The sequence below is a fragment of the Syzygium oleosum genome, unplaced genomic scaffold, assembly GCF_021117445.2.
Source record: "Syzygium oleosum isolate NSW1041296 unplaced genomic scaffold, Sole_v2.1 Sole_v2.48, whole genome shotgun sequence".
Taxonomy (NCBI): Eukaryota; Viridiplantae; Streptophyta; class Magnoliopsida; order Myrtales; family Myrtaceae; genus Syzygium; species Syzygium oleosum.
This window is the reverse complement of record NW_026607532.1, coordinates 1,154,959-1,173,585: the sequence shown is the minus strand read 5'-3', so window position 1 is coordinate 1,173,585 and position 18,627 is coordinate 1,154,959. Positions and strand designations below refer to the sequence as shown.

At 39.0% G+C, this 18,627-nt stretch overlaps 2 protein-coding genes across 14 annotated transcripts; both read right to left on the bottom strand.

The window, feature by feature from the left end:
• Positions 1 to 642: 642 nt before the first annotated feature.
• On the bottom strand, positions 643 to 3,245 carry LOC115681371 (histone chaperone ASF1B). Its single transcript, XM_030605287.2, has 3 exons — positions 2,957 to 3,245; positions 1,456 to 1,571; positions 643 to 1,354 (listed from the first exon to the last, which is right to left on the bottom strand). Exons 1-3 carry the CDS (start codon positions 3,063 to 3,065, stop codon positions 995 to 997), a joined length of 585 nt encoding a protein of 194 aa, XP_030461147.1. The 5' UTR covers positions 3,066 to 3,245; the 3' UTR covers positions 643 to 994.
• A 2,140-nt stretch (positions 3,246 to 5,385) lies between these two features.
• On the bottom strand, positions 5,386 to 17,794 carry LOC115681370 (DNA ligase 6). Of its 13 annotated transcripts, none has more exons than XM_056306879.1 (20): positions 15,306 to 17,794; positions 15,071 to 15,188; positions 14,870 to 14,951; positions 14,159 to 14,261; positions 13,929 to 14,025; positions 13,548 to 13,701; positions 13,050 to 13,163; positions 12,064 to 12,111; positions 11,206 to 11,303; positions 11,050 to 11,115; positions 10,070 to 10,229; positions 9,861 to 9,968; positions 9,053 to 9,102; positions 8,696 to 8,730; positions 8,523 to 8,584; positions 8,291 to 8,452; positions 8,085 to 8,173; positions 7,004 to 7,103; positions 5,924 to 6,278; positions 5,386 to 5,804 (listed from the first exon to the last, which is right to left on the bottom strand). In XM_056306879.1, the coding sequence occupies exons 1-19, from the start codon at positions 17,572 to 17,574 to the stop codon at positions 5,970 to 5,972; spliced, it is 4,224 nt and encodes a 1,407-aa protein (XP_056162854.1). In that variant the 5' UTR covers positions 17,575 to 17,794; the 3' UTR covers positions 5,386 to 5,804; positions 5,924 to 5,969. The 13 variants fall into 13 exon arrangements, with proteins under 13 accessions (XP_056162854.1, XP_056162855.1, XP_056162853.1 ...); XM_056306880.1 differs by having other exon boundaries at positions 5,386 to 5,790; XM_056306878.1 differs by having other exon boundaries at positions 5,386 to 5,815; positions 5,944 to 6,278.
• Between the last annotated feature and the right edge of the window lie 833 nt (positions 17,795 to 18,627).

Genomic DNA, 18,627 nt, shown 5'->3' with positions numbered 1-18,627 from the left:
ACCTCGCAATTATAAAAATTTAAAATTGCAAGAGAGTTTATCCCTCGTGATCATCCTTATGAGCTCCCCACCTCCCTCTCCACCTTTTTTTTGGGAGCTGGGGGTGAGGACATTTAGTTTCAAGTGTGGATTTTGATTTTCATTTGAAAGTGAGTTAAGAGTTAGAGTATGAGAAAATTAAAAAAAAAAAAAAGATCATGCTTATGAGCAAGGGCTAATGTACATTAGTAATTATTCGAGAAAACTGTCGGAATAGTCTTAAACATATTAATTAATTGAGCCAATTTAATCTTAAATCTTTTGACCTAAAATTAATTCAGTCCGAATAAAAACTGTGATTTACGGAATCAAGACTAAGGTAAAATGGACAGGGGATGATCGGGAAGGACAATGAAGGAGATGATAAGAAGAGATATGAGAGGGCTAAACATTCGGTCGGCCTTTCTCGCTGCATTTTCTTCGCACCAGTGCTCCCTTTGAGAAAATCGAAAGCAAAATTTATCCTGTGAATCCACTTCAGGGAATTTTTCACGAAGAAACTTTTTAACTCTCGAGAGGCCATGGTCACTGAACGTAAGAGCAACAACGTAATCGTCCACGTCTGGACAAGCTAAAGGAGAAACGACTCAAATCAGCAACAAATGTAAAATTGCCACAAACATTTCATTTCAAATTCTCAGAACACTACGAGCACAGGGCAAGTTAGAGAAATCAAAAATCCTCCTACTAATCGACATCTGTAACAGCAAAAAAAATCAACTCATTAAAAAGGGCCTAAGAGAAGAGCTAGCAGTCGAGCAGCCAGCAGACTTTTGAGATTGAAACTTTGTCTGAACCACTACTCTCAAAACATCTTCACATGCTGAAAAGCCTGGCATGATCGAAATTCTAGCAACGATCATCTCCTAACTTGGCACCATGTTGGGTCTTGAAGGTCTTGAAATTAGAGTGCTCGAAAATCAAAGGTCAGGAATAGACTGTGTATTCTCACCGCTTAAGATTCCTGCTCCTCTGATGGATTTGTTGGCAAATCGGGTGGTTGCTCCCCATCAACATCAGTTTCAGTAGGCTGCTGATCAAGCGAAGGGGATTGTTCTCCGCTTCCACCGTTCTCCGGGTGAAAGTTGATGGGAAATTTGGTGACCCGAGGTTTATCGGAGAGAATGTTCCTCTGGACCTTGTCAATTAGTACCTTTGGAGGTGGTTCCTCTCTCAACTGCTCGTCATCGTAATCGTTATTCACATAATAGCCCACGCGGACAAATTCTTGACTCAGATAAGAGCAGGTCAGTAGAAGCACAGTCACTCCAATAATATCTTCTTCCCGAATCTTTGATGGATCTGGTGGATCTGCCTGCAAAACATGCGTCATTTCTTAGATTTGTAACCGGGAACACAAGGATATATTACTAAAAGGGGACAAAAGGAATTGTACAAGAAGTTAATCAAGATTGCCTGTAACACAAAACGATAATTCCCAACATTGACTGGTCCAACAAGTACACTCTCTAGCAATTGATCATATGTCTCGTCCTCTGCAGATCCTACATATATAAGCTTCCATTCCAAATCTGCATAGTTATAAAAAAAATCAGAATAGAGCCAGCTTAATAAATGTGGAAGACAGGAGCTAGATAAACAAAGAGGACATCTACAAATTTGAAGGCCAATTCACCAGGGCAAATTAATCCCATCCTCGACATTGTTTAACCGTGTGCTGTGAGTCAAATCGGGGCAAACCATTATGTTGCAACAAGATAGCACGGGTACAAACAATAGCTCTAACCAAATATTGTGAACTAAGCCCAAATCATTTGGCTTTAGGATTGAGGATCGAAAAGTCAATTTCCAAACATGACAAATGAACATATCTCCAAATTTCCTCCATAACGTCAGTCACTAAGGCATCCAAATAATCCAATAGCACGAGCAGCACAGGTATTCCCTTTCATCTAACTATCCATCTCGAACCTCAATTTGAGTTTATTACCGGCATAGGTAATTTCAAAGAACTTAAACATGACAAGGCATTTAGCATGCGAAGGATGTCCAGAATACACATGCTGTGATGCACATGTACAAGAGATGATGATTCCATGGTGTGGTTCAACTTTCCAGGCCTAGGTTTTCGTAGAATTTTGCTTCTACAACATATTGTGATGCATGAAAAGAGAGGAAGCTTGACAAGAAGTTTAACTCACATCTTCTGCCACATATTATAGTATCTGCTGTAAAAATTGAAGCCATTGCCAAGATAACATCTAAAAGAAACGAGAAGTATTGACTCGAGTGAAAATACTTCAGTGCGCAGATACCTTTCCATTATCTATACATTGACCATATGAACTGTGATGCGAGGTGCAAATTAGTCCGACCAAGAGCACAAAATAAGGCTACAATACCCTTGTTCACCTCTTTGCTCATATTCCTAGCCATATACAATCCAAACATCTTCTACCATCTTCTTGCACCCTCAAATGGCACCCAAAAGAAAAGAGTAAAAAAAAAAAAGAAAAACCCATTCTCAGGATGCACATACATAACACCCCGATGCCATGTCATGCAAAGTAGCCCCCCATTTCATCAAACTCAATCCTAAAGGGAACTTCACCCATAAAACGCACAAGAGAAAGCAACACCATGAGATTCCTTTTGGCTAGTGTTGGTGTCCCACGCAGCCATCCTAGTGCCCTACACCTCAAGGAGGAGTTGCAAATAAAACGGACGGCGAGCCTAGCGTCAAGTCAAATCAATCATCTCAACCAACACGAGCGGTAATCCCCCCCGCCCTAACGAAACCATTCGCCAGCTTCAGCAATCGCAAAAAAAAAAACTTAAAAAGCACCCGGAGGAATGCAACTCGAGGCACGGGAACCCCGCGGCTAACGAGGAAAGGAACAACCCCGAAGATTCGGGACGAAAGCGGAAGAGGGGGAGGGAAGGGAGGTAGGGGTACCGTCTTTGAGAGGGGTGACGCACTCGTAGGAGATCTCGAACTGGAAAGGGGTGAGGAAGGAGGCGGGATTGTCCAGCACCGTCACGTTCGTGATGTTCACGGCGCTCATCGTCGCTCCTCCTCCTCCTCCTCCTGCTCTTCGAATCTAGGGAAGCAGCGACGCCGGCCCCCCGCTGCGCATGAAGCGGGGGCTCTCCCGAATCGATAGCGGAGCGAAACCCTAGAAGAATCAGCAGAAGAAGAACGCCTTCATGGATGGAGCTCTCGAAACAGCGCGCGAATACAGAGAGAGAAAGAGAAAGCGAAAATTCTTCGGAAATCGAGAGAGAAAAATGGCGATTTTCGGAGGAACAAACGAAAGACGGATTCTTTATTTTTTATTCCCTTTTTATTATTCAGTTTTTGTTTTTTCGGGGAAGGATTTTTTTTTTTTTGGTGTTTTAATGAGGGGGTTTCGTAGGTTTTTTGGCGACCGGGAAGCGGGACGGAGGGGGCGGGAGCGGCGACCGGCGATAGCCGGTGGAAATATTTGGCGGGAGATTGGTGGAGGGGGCCTTTTTTTTTGGGGGAGAAAATACCTGGAAGCAAAAGGAGAAAGGAGGGCCAGCCAATAAAGATGGGAAAGCACTATTGTAAAAAAACAAATAAAGGAAAAAGAATTTGTTGGGCTTTCCAATTTATTTGTGTTTGTAATAAAGATGGGAAAGAACTATTGTGAAAAAAAAAAAGGGAAAAGAATTTGTTGGGATTTTTCCAATTTATTTGTGTCTGCGGATGCCGATGGAAAAAAAAAAAGGAAAATGAAGCGAATAATCTTTAAACTTTGACTACATGTGCAATGTACTTCCTGAAATTTCTATTCATTTACTGTAGTCCATGAACTTCAGTCCAATGTGCAAAGTGGTCCCTAAACTTTTAATTTGTTCAATGTCGTCCCTGACTTTTGGAGTAGATAATTCATGGACTAAATTATATATGTAGCAAAAATCCATGAAAACGGCTGACATGACTTTTTTTTCAAATTATTTTCTTTCTTCTAAGTGGCATTGACATTTCTAAAGCATGAGGACTAGTCCAAAACAATATTGTTTTGATCCAAATCTTATTTTTTAATCTAAATATAATTTAAATTAAATTAACAAAAAAATAATGAAGGCAAGAGAGGGCAAGGGCCCTCGCCACCGGCCGCCGCTTCCCACCATCACTAGAAAAGGGCTAGCAAGGGGTGGCCGAAGTCGTCGAGCTTGGGCCAGTAGGCGGCGACCCTGTCCGATCACAGACCGGGGTCGCAGCCCTCCCCCAAATTTGGTGAGGGTCGCCAACCCTTGCCCTTGTTCAACTGCGAGTGAGGGTCGACAACCCCAGCAAATGCTAGCCCTACCATCACTAGCCCTTTCTAGCGATGGTGGGTGCCAGTAGCTAGGGCTTGCGCTCCTTTTTTTAAAAAATTTTGTATATATTTCTTAATTTAATTTAAATAATATTTAGACTAAAGATTTGGACCAAAACGACGTCATTTTTAATCTTTGTCCTTCATGTTGTAGTTACATCAACACCATGTAAAAGAGAGAAAATGATATATAAAAAAAATCGCGTTAGCATTTTCCGTGAACCATATTGTACGAAATTAACAAAAAAACTTGATTGCACCATTTTGATAAGTTTTAAGACTTGATTGCACTTTTCAAAAGTTTTAGGATTCAATTGAATTTTTATGACAAGTTTTAGGACTTCTAGTGCAATTAACTTTACAAAATTACAAACGATTTTGTACCTTCCGATGAAAAAGAAAACAGGATGTGCTTTTCTTAAAAATTTAGAATAAAGAAAAGCCAAGGGAGATTAAAAAAAAAAAAAAAAACACTCTGCTCCGCTACCTATATATATATATTATAACTATGCAATTGCAAACTGTAGAGTAATTAAGTCGAGGAGATATAGAATCACAGCACCGGAAAAGAGCATTTGAGAAGAAAAATGTCCTTCAAATAAGTGAGTGGAATTTGTGGCGAAAAGATCTACTGAGGAGGTGATACACTACGTGGAGGATTTATATACAAATTATTCAAGACAAGAAAGAGAAAGCTATGGCCAAGAAACAAGGAGAAAAGTAAAACTTTTCCATGACAGAGAGGACAAATTAAGATTCATCTTTAGTCCGCATCTCTTACCTTGATAGTGGACTGACTAACATTGCAAATGACATGGACCACACAGCACACCCAAGTCAAGTACGAGTGAAGCTGATTTTAAGGGAAATCTTGGAATCTATATCTTTTTAAGTCGGCCAATAATACAATTTATGCAGCATAAGTTGATTAAAAGTAGAGCTCAAGCGACTCGAGAAGTAAGATATGTCATCAGTTATGAACTGAGACCAGGTCCAAAGGGTGGATAGGCAGAGATCTCGCCGTTAGACACAAGCAAAATGGATAAAGTAGAGGAATGCATCTTGTATACCCAGTGATACGCCTGTACACGCATGGTTACATCCTCTCCAGGACACCAATCTGTACCAAATTTTTGCCATTTCGGCCTATCCATTTATCTAACTGCTGCTTATATGTTAAAAAAAAAAGGAGCCGAACGCAACACACTCGGCATGACACTAACAAGCTGTAACCCCACGCAACGAGGCTGGGATGCTGCTAAAGTCTTGACCTAAGTGCTAGTAGAGCACCTAACAGTTACAAAGATCCCGTGTGACTCGTGGGCATCATATTGAATTAGACACTGACGTAATCTTCCTGAATTTCTTCTTTACAGAAACTATTTACACCATCTGCAAGTGAAATATCAACCCGCCGCTGCTCAGCTATGACTTTCAGTACTTCCTGTCCATGAACAACTGCTGCCAATCTAATCAGAAGCCACAAGACAGATAGATGAAACATATGATAGCATGAAATAGGCGGCCTACTCCGAAAATGGCCACTAAAAGACGATGAAATGGATGAGGATACACACACGTGTGTATGGTTCCTTACCCTCGAAACTGCAAAATGGTTTAACTTCAACCCGTAGAGCTCATGTCCATCTTCCTACTCTGTGACTGAAACATCTCAGCAATATCAGCTGCTGTGCTGCAATCTTCTGGATTTCTATCCGACACACACCCAATAAATCTGGGAAATCGCATAGAAATGCCGCGAGAAGGATGAACAAAACCTACAGCAGCCTGGTGGACAGGTGACAGAGTAAAGTCTGCACCTCTAATTTCCCAGACTACTTCGGGAGAGAACCACATATCAGGCACCTCCGCTGTTTTGTAATAAGGTGGCTTCTTGGACAAGATCCTGTCCCCCGAAAAGAACTCTTTTATCTACAACAAGAATAATCAGCATTATAAAAACTGCTAGCTCCTCATCCATCAGCAAGAAACTGGCTATAACAGACGGGAAAAAGAAACCTATCTCACCAAACATTCCCATTCTTCCTTGACCAATTTATAATTATTTCATTTAAAAAAGTGCATAATAAATAGATCTCAGTGCAACACTTCCCAATTAGGAGTTACCAGACAAACACATTTTTCAAATACATTAACATAATGGCATTCATACTGAACAATGGTCAGTCAGCAGGGCTTCGCTAGTGGTCAGTTATTCAAAATTCTTCCTCCATCAATAGTTGCCCACTACTATTTCAAATTCAATGCATGAATAAAAGTTTGATCTTACGAGGCCTATACATGAAGCACTCAACTATAAGCAGCAAACAAGACTGAGAAAGAAGTTGAGAATTATCCTCATCATGGAGACTCTGTGGCCAAATCCACCCAACATGCAACTGAACTAGGCAAGGAAGATGGGCATCACAGTTAGCTTGTATTGTACCATTGCGGTATTCTCTCAAACTATTGTGCCTGCATTTTGCAGGATGGCCCATTGTGTAGATTTTTGGGGAAAAATAGTGCTAGGTTCCCAAGCATGTGCATTCACTGAGCAAAAGCACAGTTACTAGAGTTCATTTTTCTTTTTGTCCTCAATAACAATGGCGTGAAAAGATGACCATAAAAAGATCAAATCAAATACACTTCTCATTTACCTCAATGTAAAATGAATCAGAAAACCCAGACATTACACGACATACACTTTGATACTCCTCTGTGTCAGGATTGTAACATGACATCAGGAATGGACTGTACCTGATAGAACAATGTCAAATTTCAGCACAAGAGATGCAGTGCCACTCGAAAGTCAAATGCTAGTGATTAACAGACAAATCAGAAACCAAGGCTTGTCTGAAAGCTATTTTTTGTTTGTCGATACTGGGCATAGCAATCTAAAATAGTTAATTGATTAAATGAAGATCTCTCAACATTCATAGGACACCAAGACTAGAGATCATCGATGATAAAGCATAAAATGACAAAAGATTCTTTCATAACAGTGAGTCTCATGAAGCGTAACTATATTTCAAATCTTAAGCTGACCACCACTAACCTAGACCAAGTGCATTGACTACAATATTTGTAATGTAGGACGATGAGTCCCACAACAAAGAATAGACGTTTAGGCTTCTCAACGAAGTCATCCTAAGTATCACATCTACGGTTTCTTAGGCATCACACCTAAGAGAAGAATTGAAACACAAAATTCCAAAGCAAAGAATTGCCAATCTCAACTAATCATCAACTCTATCAAAAATTCGGCCAACAAAGAGAACTCTATCGAAAAGAAAGAATAACAACCATATAAACAGACTCTCTAAAAGTTCTACTGCCAGTCACAATAGGAAACTTAATACAATCCTAACAAGAATCAAATCCTAAAAGACATAATGCTACTACTTATTTGTTGTGAATTGGTGCAATGGTCGATTTTCGCCACAACTCGGTAAAAAAGTAAACATTGGAAACAATATCATTGCGCATGATTTTGTGGGCTGCACCAATTTGTAAGTGATCATCAACTGAAGAGACAATACTCTTATACAAATCCAGAAAATAACGAGACCAACGGAGACTCTGAGATGGGGGTTAGTGCAAGTTTGCAAATTAAGATGTCCATCAATTGCCTATTGGTGACAGTGATATGGGGTTTGCTACTAAGTGCCATCCATGCTTAACAGGAAGAGGATTAATAATTATGAGAAGTAACAACAGGGAGCAAGACATGATAATTACCATCCTGCTTTCCTCCCATTACCATGCCAGGCACCAATTGGGACTAAATCTAGAGAGTCACCCAATCCTTCTACATAGTCCCGCTTTACCTATAAAGAGAAAAGCACTACTGGTGAGAACAAGAAAAGCACTACTGGTGAGAACAGTCTTTTCTCAGTTTCTTTAAGTGAAATAAAGGAGTTCACAGAAAGGGCATCTCATAAGACCTTCAACCATGTTTCAGCACGTTTTGATGGAGAATATCCAGCATCGATGTCCAATGATTTTACCATAATCCCCTCACATGAAGAACGGAGTGCATCTTCAAGCAACAAGTTCATCCTAGTCAATGTATCTTCTCTATCCAAATGAGAATCCTCGGCATCCACCTACATTGGGATATCATGTTCAACTGATCTATGTAAACGCCTGGAAAACTCACTCAAACATGAAACTTACAGTCATTTCCTTAACATATTCAAAAAAGCCCTTCTTCTCATCATTGAAAAGTTCCCGCAAGACTGTCAAACATTATGCAGATTCACCAGAAACAAATGAATTCAGAGCATAAATCAGGACAATATTTCATGACTTAAGTTTCTTGGCATGATTAAAACATGGGGAAGGCAGACCTTTACGTCTTTCACGGAGAGGGAAACCCAGTAGCCTGCAAAAGAGGATGAGTTCTGTTCAAATTTATTCCTATTAGCTTAACTTCGCCACTTGAAATCGATAATAGTCCAAATGCACCTTCAATTTGAAACAAATTAACAGACTTAAAGTTACCATTACATGCCCAATTCGTGGCAAATTAACAGGCTTAAAATTAGCATGCATCAAGCCATAAATATCCATTGCACTTGCACATGGCCGGGTTACCTAAGAGGAACATAAGATGGTTCATCCTCACTTCCAGGAACTGAAAATGAAAGCTCGGTGGAACTTAAAAGTATAGAAGTAGGGGAGTGCATTAATTTACTGATACTTACTGCTCTCCATTTGCAAACATGACGTCAAAGACAAATATGCAGATATCAACCTGCATGAGGATAAAAACATCAGCATCCATGCAAAAACCAACACTCATTTACTACAAGCTGGAACTTTGATAAAAAGGGAAGGTCAATACATCAATATACAATGACAAAACTTTTGCCTGGCAGAGGAGGAACTTGATCCATCCTTTCTGAAATTACTTTAATACAACCGACAAAGTCGCTTCTCCTCAAAAGAACATCTCAACATAGTTTTTGTTAGAGATATTTAGGTATCTTATAAAGATATTTAGGATATTTCCTTAGATCCTCCAAATCTATTTTGATTATGCATATCTTATTTGATTGTCATCTACTCGAGCCTATTAATAGGTTCCACATACCCTTTTCTATTTACATTGAAAATATACAGAATTTCTCTCTCCCACTTTATTCACAGTTTTCAATCTCTTGTAAACATAGAAACATACCCTCTGACATTTTAAAAACAATTTAATAAACTGCTAAAAACACTTTATCTATATACAAAAATGATTTTCGAGTAACAAGTGGACAGGATACACAATATGGTCACTCGGAAGAAATGCTCTTTCAAAGCTGCAAAAGGATAAAAGGTTATGGCTGTAAGTTTTGTAGTCAGGACCTCATCAGAAAACTAAGGCTAAATACAAGGTATATTTAATTTCAGAAGCCAAAAAGACAATTACATTCCTTTCTGCAAAACTAATAATCATATCCATAAGGTGACTAAGACAGGAACATTTAGTGATGCAAATAAGCAAAAGTTTTCAGCTGTACAAACCTTAATGCTATCCAATGAAACCAAAGAATCTCTACCCCCTCTCTCTCGTGAAGATAGTTCCTGAAACGACATGAGCTTGCATCCGCACTTCCGGTCAACAGCAACTACCTATATGACACCGAATCAAAGATAAGGTAGCAGAACCCAGTCATATGAGATATTCAATAACATGATTGTCTTTTAATTTTGACACAATTGTATAATCTTACCTCAGCATCCAATATGAAAGTCACAGCAGAAGGCTTACACGATTCCTTAATTATGGCAATCACATCTGGAAATCTAGAAGTTGTCTCATCTCCATTTCTTGAAAAAATGCGGATAGATCCATCAGCTAGCTTGTGAATCTGAGCACGTTGACCATCATATCTGACATTCAATCAAGGAGACAAGTTCCAGATGTATCATACGAAAGCATAAAACTTCATAATACTAAAAAGACAGTCAACTGCTCAAGAAAAAAAATTTCAATGCATCTCTCACTGGAAAATGCCACCACACAAGTGTTTCTTCAAAAAAAACAAAAACATCAAAATAAGTGCAAACAGCAACATAAGTTATTACTCATCCGCAAACAAATATAGAATTCTTAAAAGAATAGAACAACCAATCTCTTGCAGTATATTATCAAAGTAGAACCGGAAGCATCACATAACATACCGATTCATCCATTCAGCTCTTTGGGTCTACTCCATTTACAATACTACAGTCCAATTTCAGTTTCATCTATTACTAATTGAAAGGTTTCTGTCAAGATTGGATATCCATTAATCATTATTAACCATGGTGCAGTTCCAGATCAGATAATTTCCAAGAGCAGTGATCATCATCCAAGGTCTGAGATTTATAGCAAATGACAAGTACGTGCTCAGAATGTATGGTTCCCTTTTTATGACCGGTTCAGAAAAAATTGTTTGGATGGCATTGTTTCTGGTTCCTGTTTTTTCAAGCTGTTAACAAGAAAGAATCAAGGAACAATACTCACAATTTTATGAACATTAAGATTATGCAAGCAGATAAGTAAAGGAACAATACTCACAATTTTATGAACATTAAGATTATGCAAGCAGATAAGTAAACAAATAGCCAAAAATTAGCCTTTCTGATATCAATTAATGTAAGCATTGAAAAGTAACAAGATGAAACAAAATAGAAGAAAAGAGGAGAAAAGATAGAGAGTGGTACTCACTTATATTCACACGTGAAGGCCCTACTTTCAAAGAGTTTCAATACTGATGGACATCCATTGGTAATTCTGTCGCCAAATAGGAAAAGAAGCATAAATTCACAACAAATTTCAAAGGGAGAAAAGGCCAAATGAGAAGCTCAAGAACTGAGTCTATACTTTGCAAGCATCGGCTTTATAGGCAATCCAGGGATCATCGACAAATGCGAGGAAGAAAATTCAATTCCTTCCTTCATTAAAGAAGGTATAATCAAATCCTGTCCACAAAACTCACTGGCTCAAGTAAAGCATTTGCCAAAACAGAATCTTCCAAGACCCAAAAGATTGATGGAAAAGAAGATAATGCCTCTTATGTAATAAACAAAAGGTAGTATTTTCTTTTTGCATGCTCATATCTTGGTCTCTAATTACTGCTCAAAGTAACTTGATCAGGGATATCTCAACTGAAAATTTGTGAATGCTCCAGCAAAACAGAGCTCAGCTCATTATTATACTTTTTAAGAGACAATGCTAAATGGCCTCTCCAATTTTTGTCCATGTACCCCTTTGTATTCCCTACCTTAATACCTCCAACTTTTCACCTTCAAATTTTGTTAGTAGACTGCAAATTGGACCAAGTTGCCAATTTTCTACCAAGAAAAAATGCTCTTACCATTTTTTAACTTCAACATTAAGTTTTGTTCGCTAAAGAATGGTATTTGGTCTTTTAGGCTAGTCTAAGATGAAACTGGTATTTCTAAAACTTGAGGATGTGAAGTGGTATGTGGAGTGGATGCAATATAAAGCGAGAATTTAGAACGTTCCCCTATGTTTTAGTAAACCAGGAAATAAAAAGGTGTCTAATCAGATATGACTTAAACATATTAATTATAAAAAACTAGTCTAAAAGAATTGCATTTTCCCCCATAAACTTAAGTATACTATGCATAAAATGCCACAAACTGGCATATGCAGGTCTCAGAAAGCAGTAGAATGACATTGAACCAAAAATTACTGCCACTTGAATGAAAAACTTACCAAACTAGGAAGAACATTATATGCTTCAAGTATGTAGGCAGAAAGGCTCTGCCAAGCAACAAAGACATCAATTAAGCAAAACTGGGATAAGCAATCAACTGTTTGCAAGTGCAGTTGCAAGTACATTGCCATTCCTTAATTTACAATAATTTTAACAACTAATAATAGACAATCAAAGTGAAACTTTTTACTAGGGTAAAAGACAAAACAGTGACTAATCAATATGCCAAAAACAAAAGTGTGTCTGCTTTGGATAACTGTGACTTTTAACCTAGGGCTTTTAACTTTTGACTTTAGCTAAAACTTTTGACATTTGGGATTGGATTTTTGTTTTATAATTAACCACGATTAATTTCTATTAATTAAAGAGTTCATAACAATTTTTCATTAAATTTGTCCAAATTAGTCCATCACCTACATTTTTAGCGGAACTGCAATGAAAGGAAGATAATCATCTTCTGCTAAACATTGTATTTTAACCTGGAAAATATTATCCCACAGTCCTATTTGTTTCTCCCGCAATTACTTTCCACTACTTTCATTTTTCCTGCTTTCACAGTACACACCCTTTCCTCTAACAGAGCCAAGAAAAGAAGAGAAAAACTACATTAACCACCAGCTTATGACACAAAGTAACTTGACAATGCACAAAAAGACACAGCAAAATGGCGCACGAATCTTTAGGCAAATTTACTTCACTTATTTTCTTCTTTTGAGTATTTTTGTCTGTTCTGTCATGGCACACAAGATTGAAAGGCCTCACATCATTAAAACTACATAAATACTTAAAATATTTTCCAAAATGAGAATATTTTCCGCCAAACGAACGGAGCCTTAAAGTCATTTTCTAACAACTATTTACATTAAATTAATATTTAATTAATTAAAGGACACAAACAATGAAATTGGGGCCAAAGACCCCCAAGCACCTATTAATCTTCCCACTTAATGAAACTAAAGTTCAGAATTGCACAATTCATTTTAACCTGAATCTTCTCCAACTTTTGTGATGTGTCTTCAAGAGATGAGTTCATTACAACAGCTTGAGCAAATGCAGGCAGAACAGTTCTCATCATTGCTCCAATCCTTAGATTCCTAACCTGTAATAAATGCAAATGGCAAATATTACTAGGAATTTTTTCAACAAAAAAAAGGAGCATAACTACTGTTAATTATATATGACAGCAATACGTGATATTGAATGAAGTACTTCAGAATCAATCAGGAAAGCTTGTAATGCACTTCCTCATCCCAAAGCTTTTGCCCCAGTCAAAACTCACTCCCTCCCTCCCTCCCTCTTGTGGCGGAGAGTACCTCAATGCATCTATTGGTAGGACTTAACCAATTGCCAGGAAAAATGAAACTCTCTCTCTCTCTCTCTCTCTCTCTCTCTCTCTCTCAAAAGTGAGAGGGTGTCTGTATTATAAAAAATAAAAGAATTATTCATAAAGATCCATTACTCTTAGAGTACAATGATTTCTTACCAAGGTTCTTACAATAAATTTCATCTCCATCTCCCTACAGGATCGCATGAGACTCACAATAAGGCTCTTTTTGCGGACATTGCTTCCACTCCCTGTTTGGAAACTGTTAAACTTCACTTGAGAAAGAAGAGAGAGAATCCACCAAGTGGCCAAACTGAAATAACACTCATCAGAGATGAAAAAAAAGAATGTGCTCCAAAATTACCTCATTCATGAAATTAATTAACGACATTAAAAATCATTATAGAGGAATTTCAAAATTTTCCCAAGAGGAAAATTCTGCGATAATGTATGAAGAATGAGAATCTCTCATAACTTAACCATGCTCTCTCTTAAGATTTAAGCTGCTGAAATAAGATAAGAAGATAGAATATCTCATACCTTATTTTTTTTAGCACAGAGAAAACATCTTTAATCAGCAGCACCGGAGGCGGGGCAAGAAAAGTTTGTGTTTGTCGGCATTCTTGGGCGACATCACCTGAAACATTTTAAACTTATTTAATAGGACAAAGAAACACACATAAACAGAGATAAAGGGTGGAGGAAGATTGCAACAAGTCAAAGCAAGAAATACGTTCTGAAAATAAACAAAGTATTGATTTTTGCGATACCAAGATCACCCAATCTGTTGTACATATCCCTTATTTTAGACCTTTTCGCTCCACAGACATCTTCAATGGCTGCTGTGACCAGGCTTCCACCAATATTTAGCTCCTGCAGGATCATCACATAATACATGTTTATCTTGTCTCTATCATTCACATGCAAATGCAATCAGTCAATTTAATCACATAAAATGGGAAAAACATGCTTTCGCTTTGCTATTTTTGCATACAAGATACAAAGTCGAGTGCAAACAGGATACATTTCTAAATCTTACCTCAATAAAAATGATTTATTTCCAAGCTAAAGTTGAATAAAGTAACAACCACAAAAGTACCATTTACTTGGTTTATTGATGCTAGAAGCTAATCAATCTGGAATTATTCACAAACTAACAGAAGCTATTTATTTCACACCATATAACTAACTCGTCTTTCCAGTGATGATAAGTGATTCTTATCAGTAAGACAAAAACTCAACCCTATCGGTCCTACAGCCTCAGGATTATGAGGGAAATGCACATTTTGGTCAGACACATTGCACAATTTAACATTATTGGAATGCCAGCACTAAAAAAAGCCTTTGACAGACTAGTTATCATCCATTTTCACAATTTCCAAACAAATTCATGAAAGTAGAAAGATCAGAAGGCTCAAAGACAAATCAACACCCTTCATGACCAAAGAAGATGACTCGTTAAATAATGCTAGTAAACTAACCATATTTTCGTGGTCAGGAGCAATCTTGTTTGTGCAGAGATACATAGCAGGTAAAACATCCTCAGGTGACAAAGCCAACAAACTGTGCATTAAGAAAATAGAATAAATATTACGCCTGCCTCTGATAGCTAGCAAGAGTAACTCCATAAAAAGAAAGGGGAGAAAATGAAGAATCTGGATTTTATAATAGCTTCAGCACACCTTCTGAGCATGTTGCAAAGCATGGATGTAACTTTTATCTTGCCTTTTTCCCTTTCAACAAGGTCAAAAGTCCGTGCAAGATGTATGTAAGGAGCGGGCTCTCCACGTCTCCAGGAAGCTGCAAATGTTCGAAACAGTCATCATATGTTTTGTTTGAGGATCCCGTGAAAAGTGAAAAGAAGTATGCAGTGAGTTTCTTGAAAAAAAAACACACAATCCTCAAAAAGATGCCAACCGTGCTCAATAGGATTATACTTTTCAAGTGGAACTGACACGAAATCTGTGCATATTTCAGCTAATGGACGCTCCACTGAAATAGCTGCCACACTTCCTGATTTCTCTGACAGTGTGATTTGGCCTGTGGTGAATTTACCATCACTAGTGGTGACAGATTGACTTGGGGCCACAGTAACAACTGAAATGTCATTATTGTCTACAGGTCTACTCTCTGTATCACGATAATATACATCCAGAGCCTTGTCGATGTCTCCTTTTGTTTTTTCCAAGATGCTGGCAGCATAGCTTCTTAAGGAATCATCACCATTAACAATTTGAATAAACTGATCTATTTTATCATAATATGAGCTTGAAAACTTATCATCTTTAAAGCATGGCTGGAAGTTGGGTTCAACTCCACCATCTTGAGAACTGCTGTTGGGAACACTTTTAGTGAAAAACCTTGTTATTCTAGATTGTCCTGATCCACTTGACTCCAATTTTTTTGGTGCGCTCTTCTGCTTCTTTTTAGGGCTACTACTAACATTTCTCTTCTTTTTTCCAGGAGACTTGCTGGTCATGGTTAATTGCACGGTTGACAACTTGTAGTCCTTGCTAAACGTACTTCTCGTTCCACAGGCGCTGCCCTTTTCAGAATCTGGTGCTGAAGGTGATGAATGGACATCACCTGAACCCATAACGGATGCCCGCAAAGAAGAAGCAGAAGCATAAGCAGAAACTTGTTGGTAGAATTCAGTCTCCTTTTCATAGAAATTAGAAACTGCATCAACCAAATTCCTCCCTGTGCTGTTAATTAGGCCTATCATCTGGTCTCGAGTAACCCATGCTGGAAGACAATCTTGGAGGGCCTGTAGAATTTCCTTCTCACCCTCTTCCGAAGGCAAATCTAACTCTTCAAAACCTCCTTTTTTGAGATCAGTTGTTTCACCTAAAACAGATTTTGGATCCAAAGTTTCGCTAAGATCTTCCTTTGATAAATTCTCCTCTTTTTCTCGCATCAAAGCATCACTTGAAGCAGTAGCAACTACTTCTCCAACTATGTCCTCTTTCTCAGAGGACCTTGGGAGGAAATTCATCAAGAACTCTTTCTTGTTGGCTGTCTCGTCAAGCAATCCGGCAAAATGCTTTTGCACTCTATGAAAATGCTTGCTGTCAAGCTTCTCAATGTCCGAGCCAACTGTAGGAACAACACGCTTTGGTTTTAAGAACTTTACAAACTCCCTTAGCTCATTGTAGTTCGAATGCTCACTATACGGTACAAGATGAATCTCGAATGAATCTTTCTTCCTTATGGCAAACTTATCTCGCTTCACTTCATAAGTCCACCCAGTGGGCACAAAGCCCACAACCTTATTATATCCTTTTTCTACCATAATCTCCTTCATCTGAACAAAATTAGGTCGAAAATATGGCCATGTCTCACCCAACACATTCCACCCAACAACATGAACAGCAGTTTCACTTTCATCCTCCGTAAATGCACCACTCTCGCCATACCCCAAAGCATGCAAAATCGCCATCTTCCTACCATCCACATACACCTTACAACCACACCGCCTCGCTACCTCGAGCAAAATCCGCTCTTTCCCTATGACATAAGTCGCCACGATGAACAAAATGCTCTTCGCCGAATCCCTATTTTCACCTCCAACTCTCTCTATGACACTAACTATGTAATCAATACTCTCTTCCTGACAAGGGAACACAAATTTCGGATTACAATACGTGGTATCCAAGAAAATCGCGTCGCAAGCCACGAACTCTCCCAAACCGGGCTCTAATCTCATCGAATCACGAAACCGAAAATCGCCCGTGTGCACATACCTCCGGAACTCACCATCACCACCTCCCGGGACTTTGAACAGGAACATGACCGCGCCGGGGCAATGGTTGGCGTCCACGAGCCTGACCTCGCAGCCATCGATCGAGACCGCCTCCCCGACCGGCAGGCTGACGACCAGCGCGGCGGGCACGCCGAGGACCTCGATCAGGAGGCGGGAGGTGGTGGGGGAGCAGAAAACGACGCCCCGGGACCAGGCGGGGGAGAGGCCGGTGTAGTGGTCGGAGTGGAAGTGGGAGAGGAAGTAGGAGACGGAGTGGTCGCCGGCGAAGCGGAAGGCGTCGACGAGGAAGCGGGTGTGAGGGATGAGCTTCGAGGGAGGGAGGTCGGGCGGCGGCGGAGGGAGCGTGGCGGAGGTTTTGTCGGTGGCGGCGAGGAAGAGGCGGGTGGAGTCGTAGGATGGGGCGGTTTCGGAGGAGGAGGCCATGGAGTGCAGTGGCGGAAGGTCGAGGAGAGAGAGAGAGCATTTCTACGGCGGAGGAGAGAGAAAAGGCGGTTCGGGTTTTCGTACGGCGGTTACGCGGCGGAGTGGTGGCCGGAAAAGGCGGGGGCAAAAAAGGAAAGAGGGCTGCCGGCGAATGGTCCGTACGAGCGCTTATGGTTAGGACTAGGACGGCGAGGGGTAATTGCCGAGCTGAAAGCTCGAATAAGGTTCCGACTCCCGATGGGATTCCGAGATGGCAAGGGGACAGGAGTGAACTTAATTTTACGTCGAACAGACCAAGAGCTCGAATAAAGTTCGACTCCTGATGGGATTCCGAGATGTCAAAGAAGTGGGAATGAACTTAATTTTACATCGAACAGATATGAAATATGGATTAATTCATTATGATAATGGATAATTTCTCGAAAAAGAGTTTCTTTGAATGTCGAAGGATAATCAAAAGTGTCAAAGCGGACAATATATCGAATAAATTAATTAAGGAGTGTCATAACTATAGTCATTCATGTGTAATTTATGCCAATTGTGGTTAATTTACAAACCTAAAATTCTATGCTTTTTGATAATAAGCAACAAACTAGGAACGGATTTATATGGAAATTAATATCCTCATAAGATTATTTTAGAAAGTTAAGTTGTAATATTCAAAGAATAAGATTTTTAAATTAATAAGCTCCATGACATTTTTTATTTTTAATTTTCAATCAAAAAACCCAATCTAGTCCTAAAGAAGCAAAAACATAAATAAATAAAGGACAATGATTCAAATAGTTCATGAACTTTGATCTAATATGTAATGTGATCCCTAAACTTTTAATTTATTTGATGTAGTCCCTAGATTTTAATCATGAACATTTTATATAGTTCGAAAACTAAATTGAACATATATTAAAAGCCTAGCAAATTAAAAATTCAAAAAATATATTACATATTAAATTAAAATTTAAAAATCATATTGAATAAATTAAAATTTTAATAACCACGTTCTAGATTGGGCCAAAGTTGGGGCCCGTGTCATTTTCCCAATAAGAAAACAAG

What these genes read in the sequence shown, in the direction of transcription:
- LOC115681371 (XM_030605287.2), bottom strand. Translation starts at nt 3,065, where the DNA reads ATGAGCGCCGTGAACATCACGAACGTGACGGTGCTGGACAATCCCGCC. An exon ending in CGTCACCCCTCTCAAAGACG is followed by an intron (nt 1,572 to 2,956) that starts GTACCCCTACCT and finishes ATAACTATGCAG; the next exon opens with ATTTGGAATGGAAGCTTATA. An exon ending in ATTATCGTTTTGTGTTACAG is followed by an intron (nt 1,355 to 1,455) that starts GCAATCTTGATT and finishes CATGTTTTGCAG; the next exon opens with GCAGATCCACCAGATCCATC.
- LOC115681370 (XM_056306877.1), bottom strand. Translation starts at nt 17,574, where the DNA reads ATGGCCTCCTCCTCCGAAACCGCCCCATCCTACGACTCCACCCGCCTC. An exon ending in AAAAGTTGGAGAAGATTCAG is followed by an intron (nt 12,112 to 13,049) that starts GTTAAAATGAAT and finishes GTTGCTTGGCAG; the next exon opens with AGCCTTTCTGCCTACATACT. An exon ending in ATAATGTTCTTCCTAGTTTG is followed by an intron (nt 11,304 to 12,063) that starts GTAAGTTTTTCA and finishes TTTTGTGGACAG; the next exon opens with GATTTGATTATACCTTCTTT.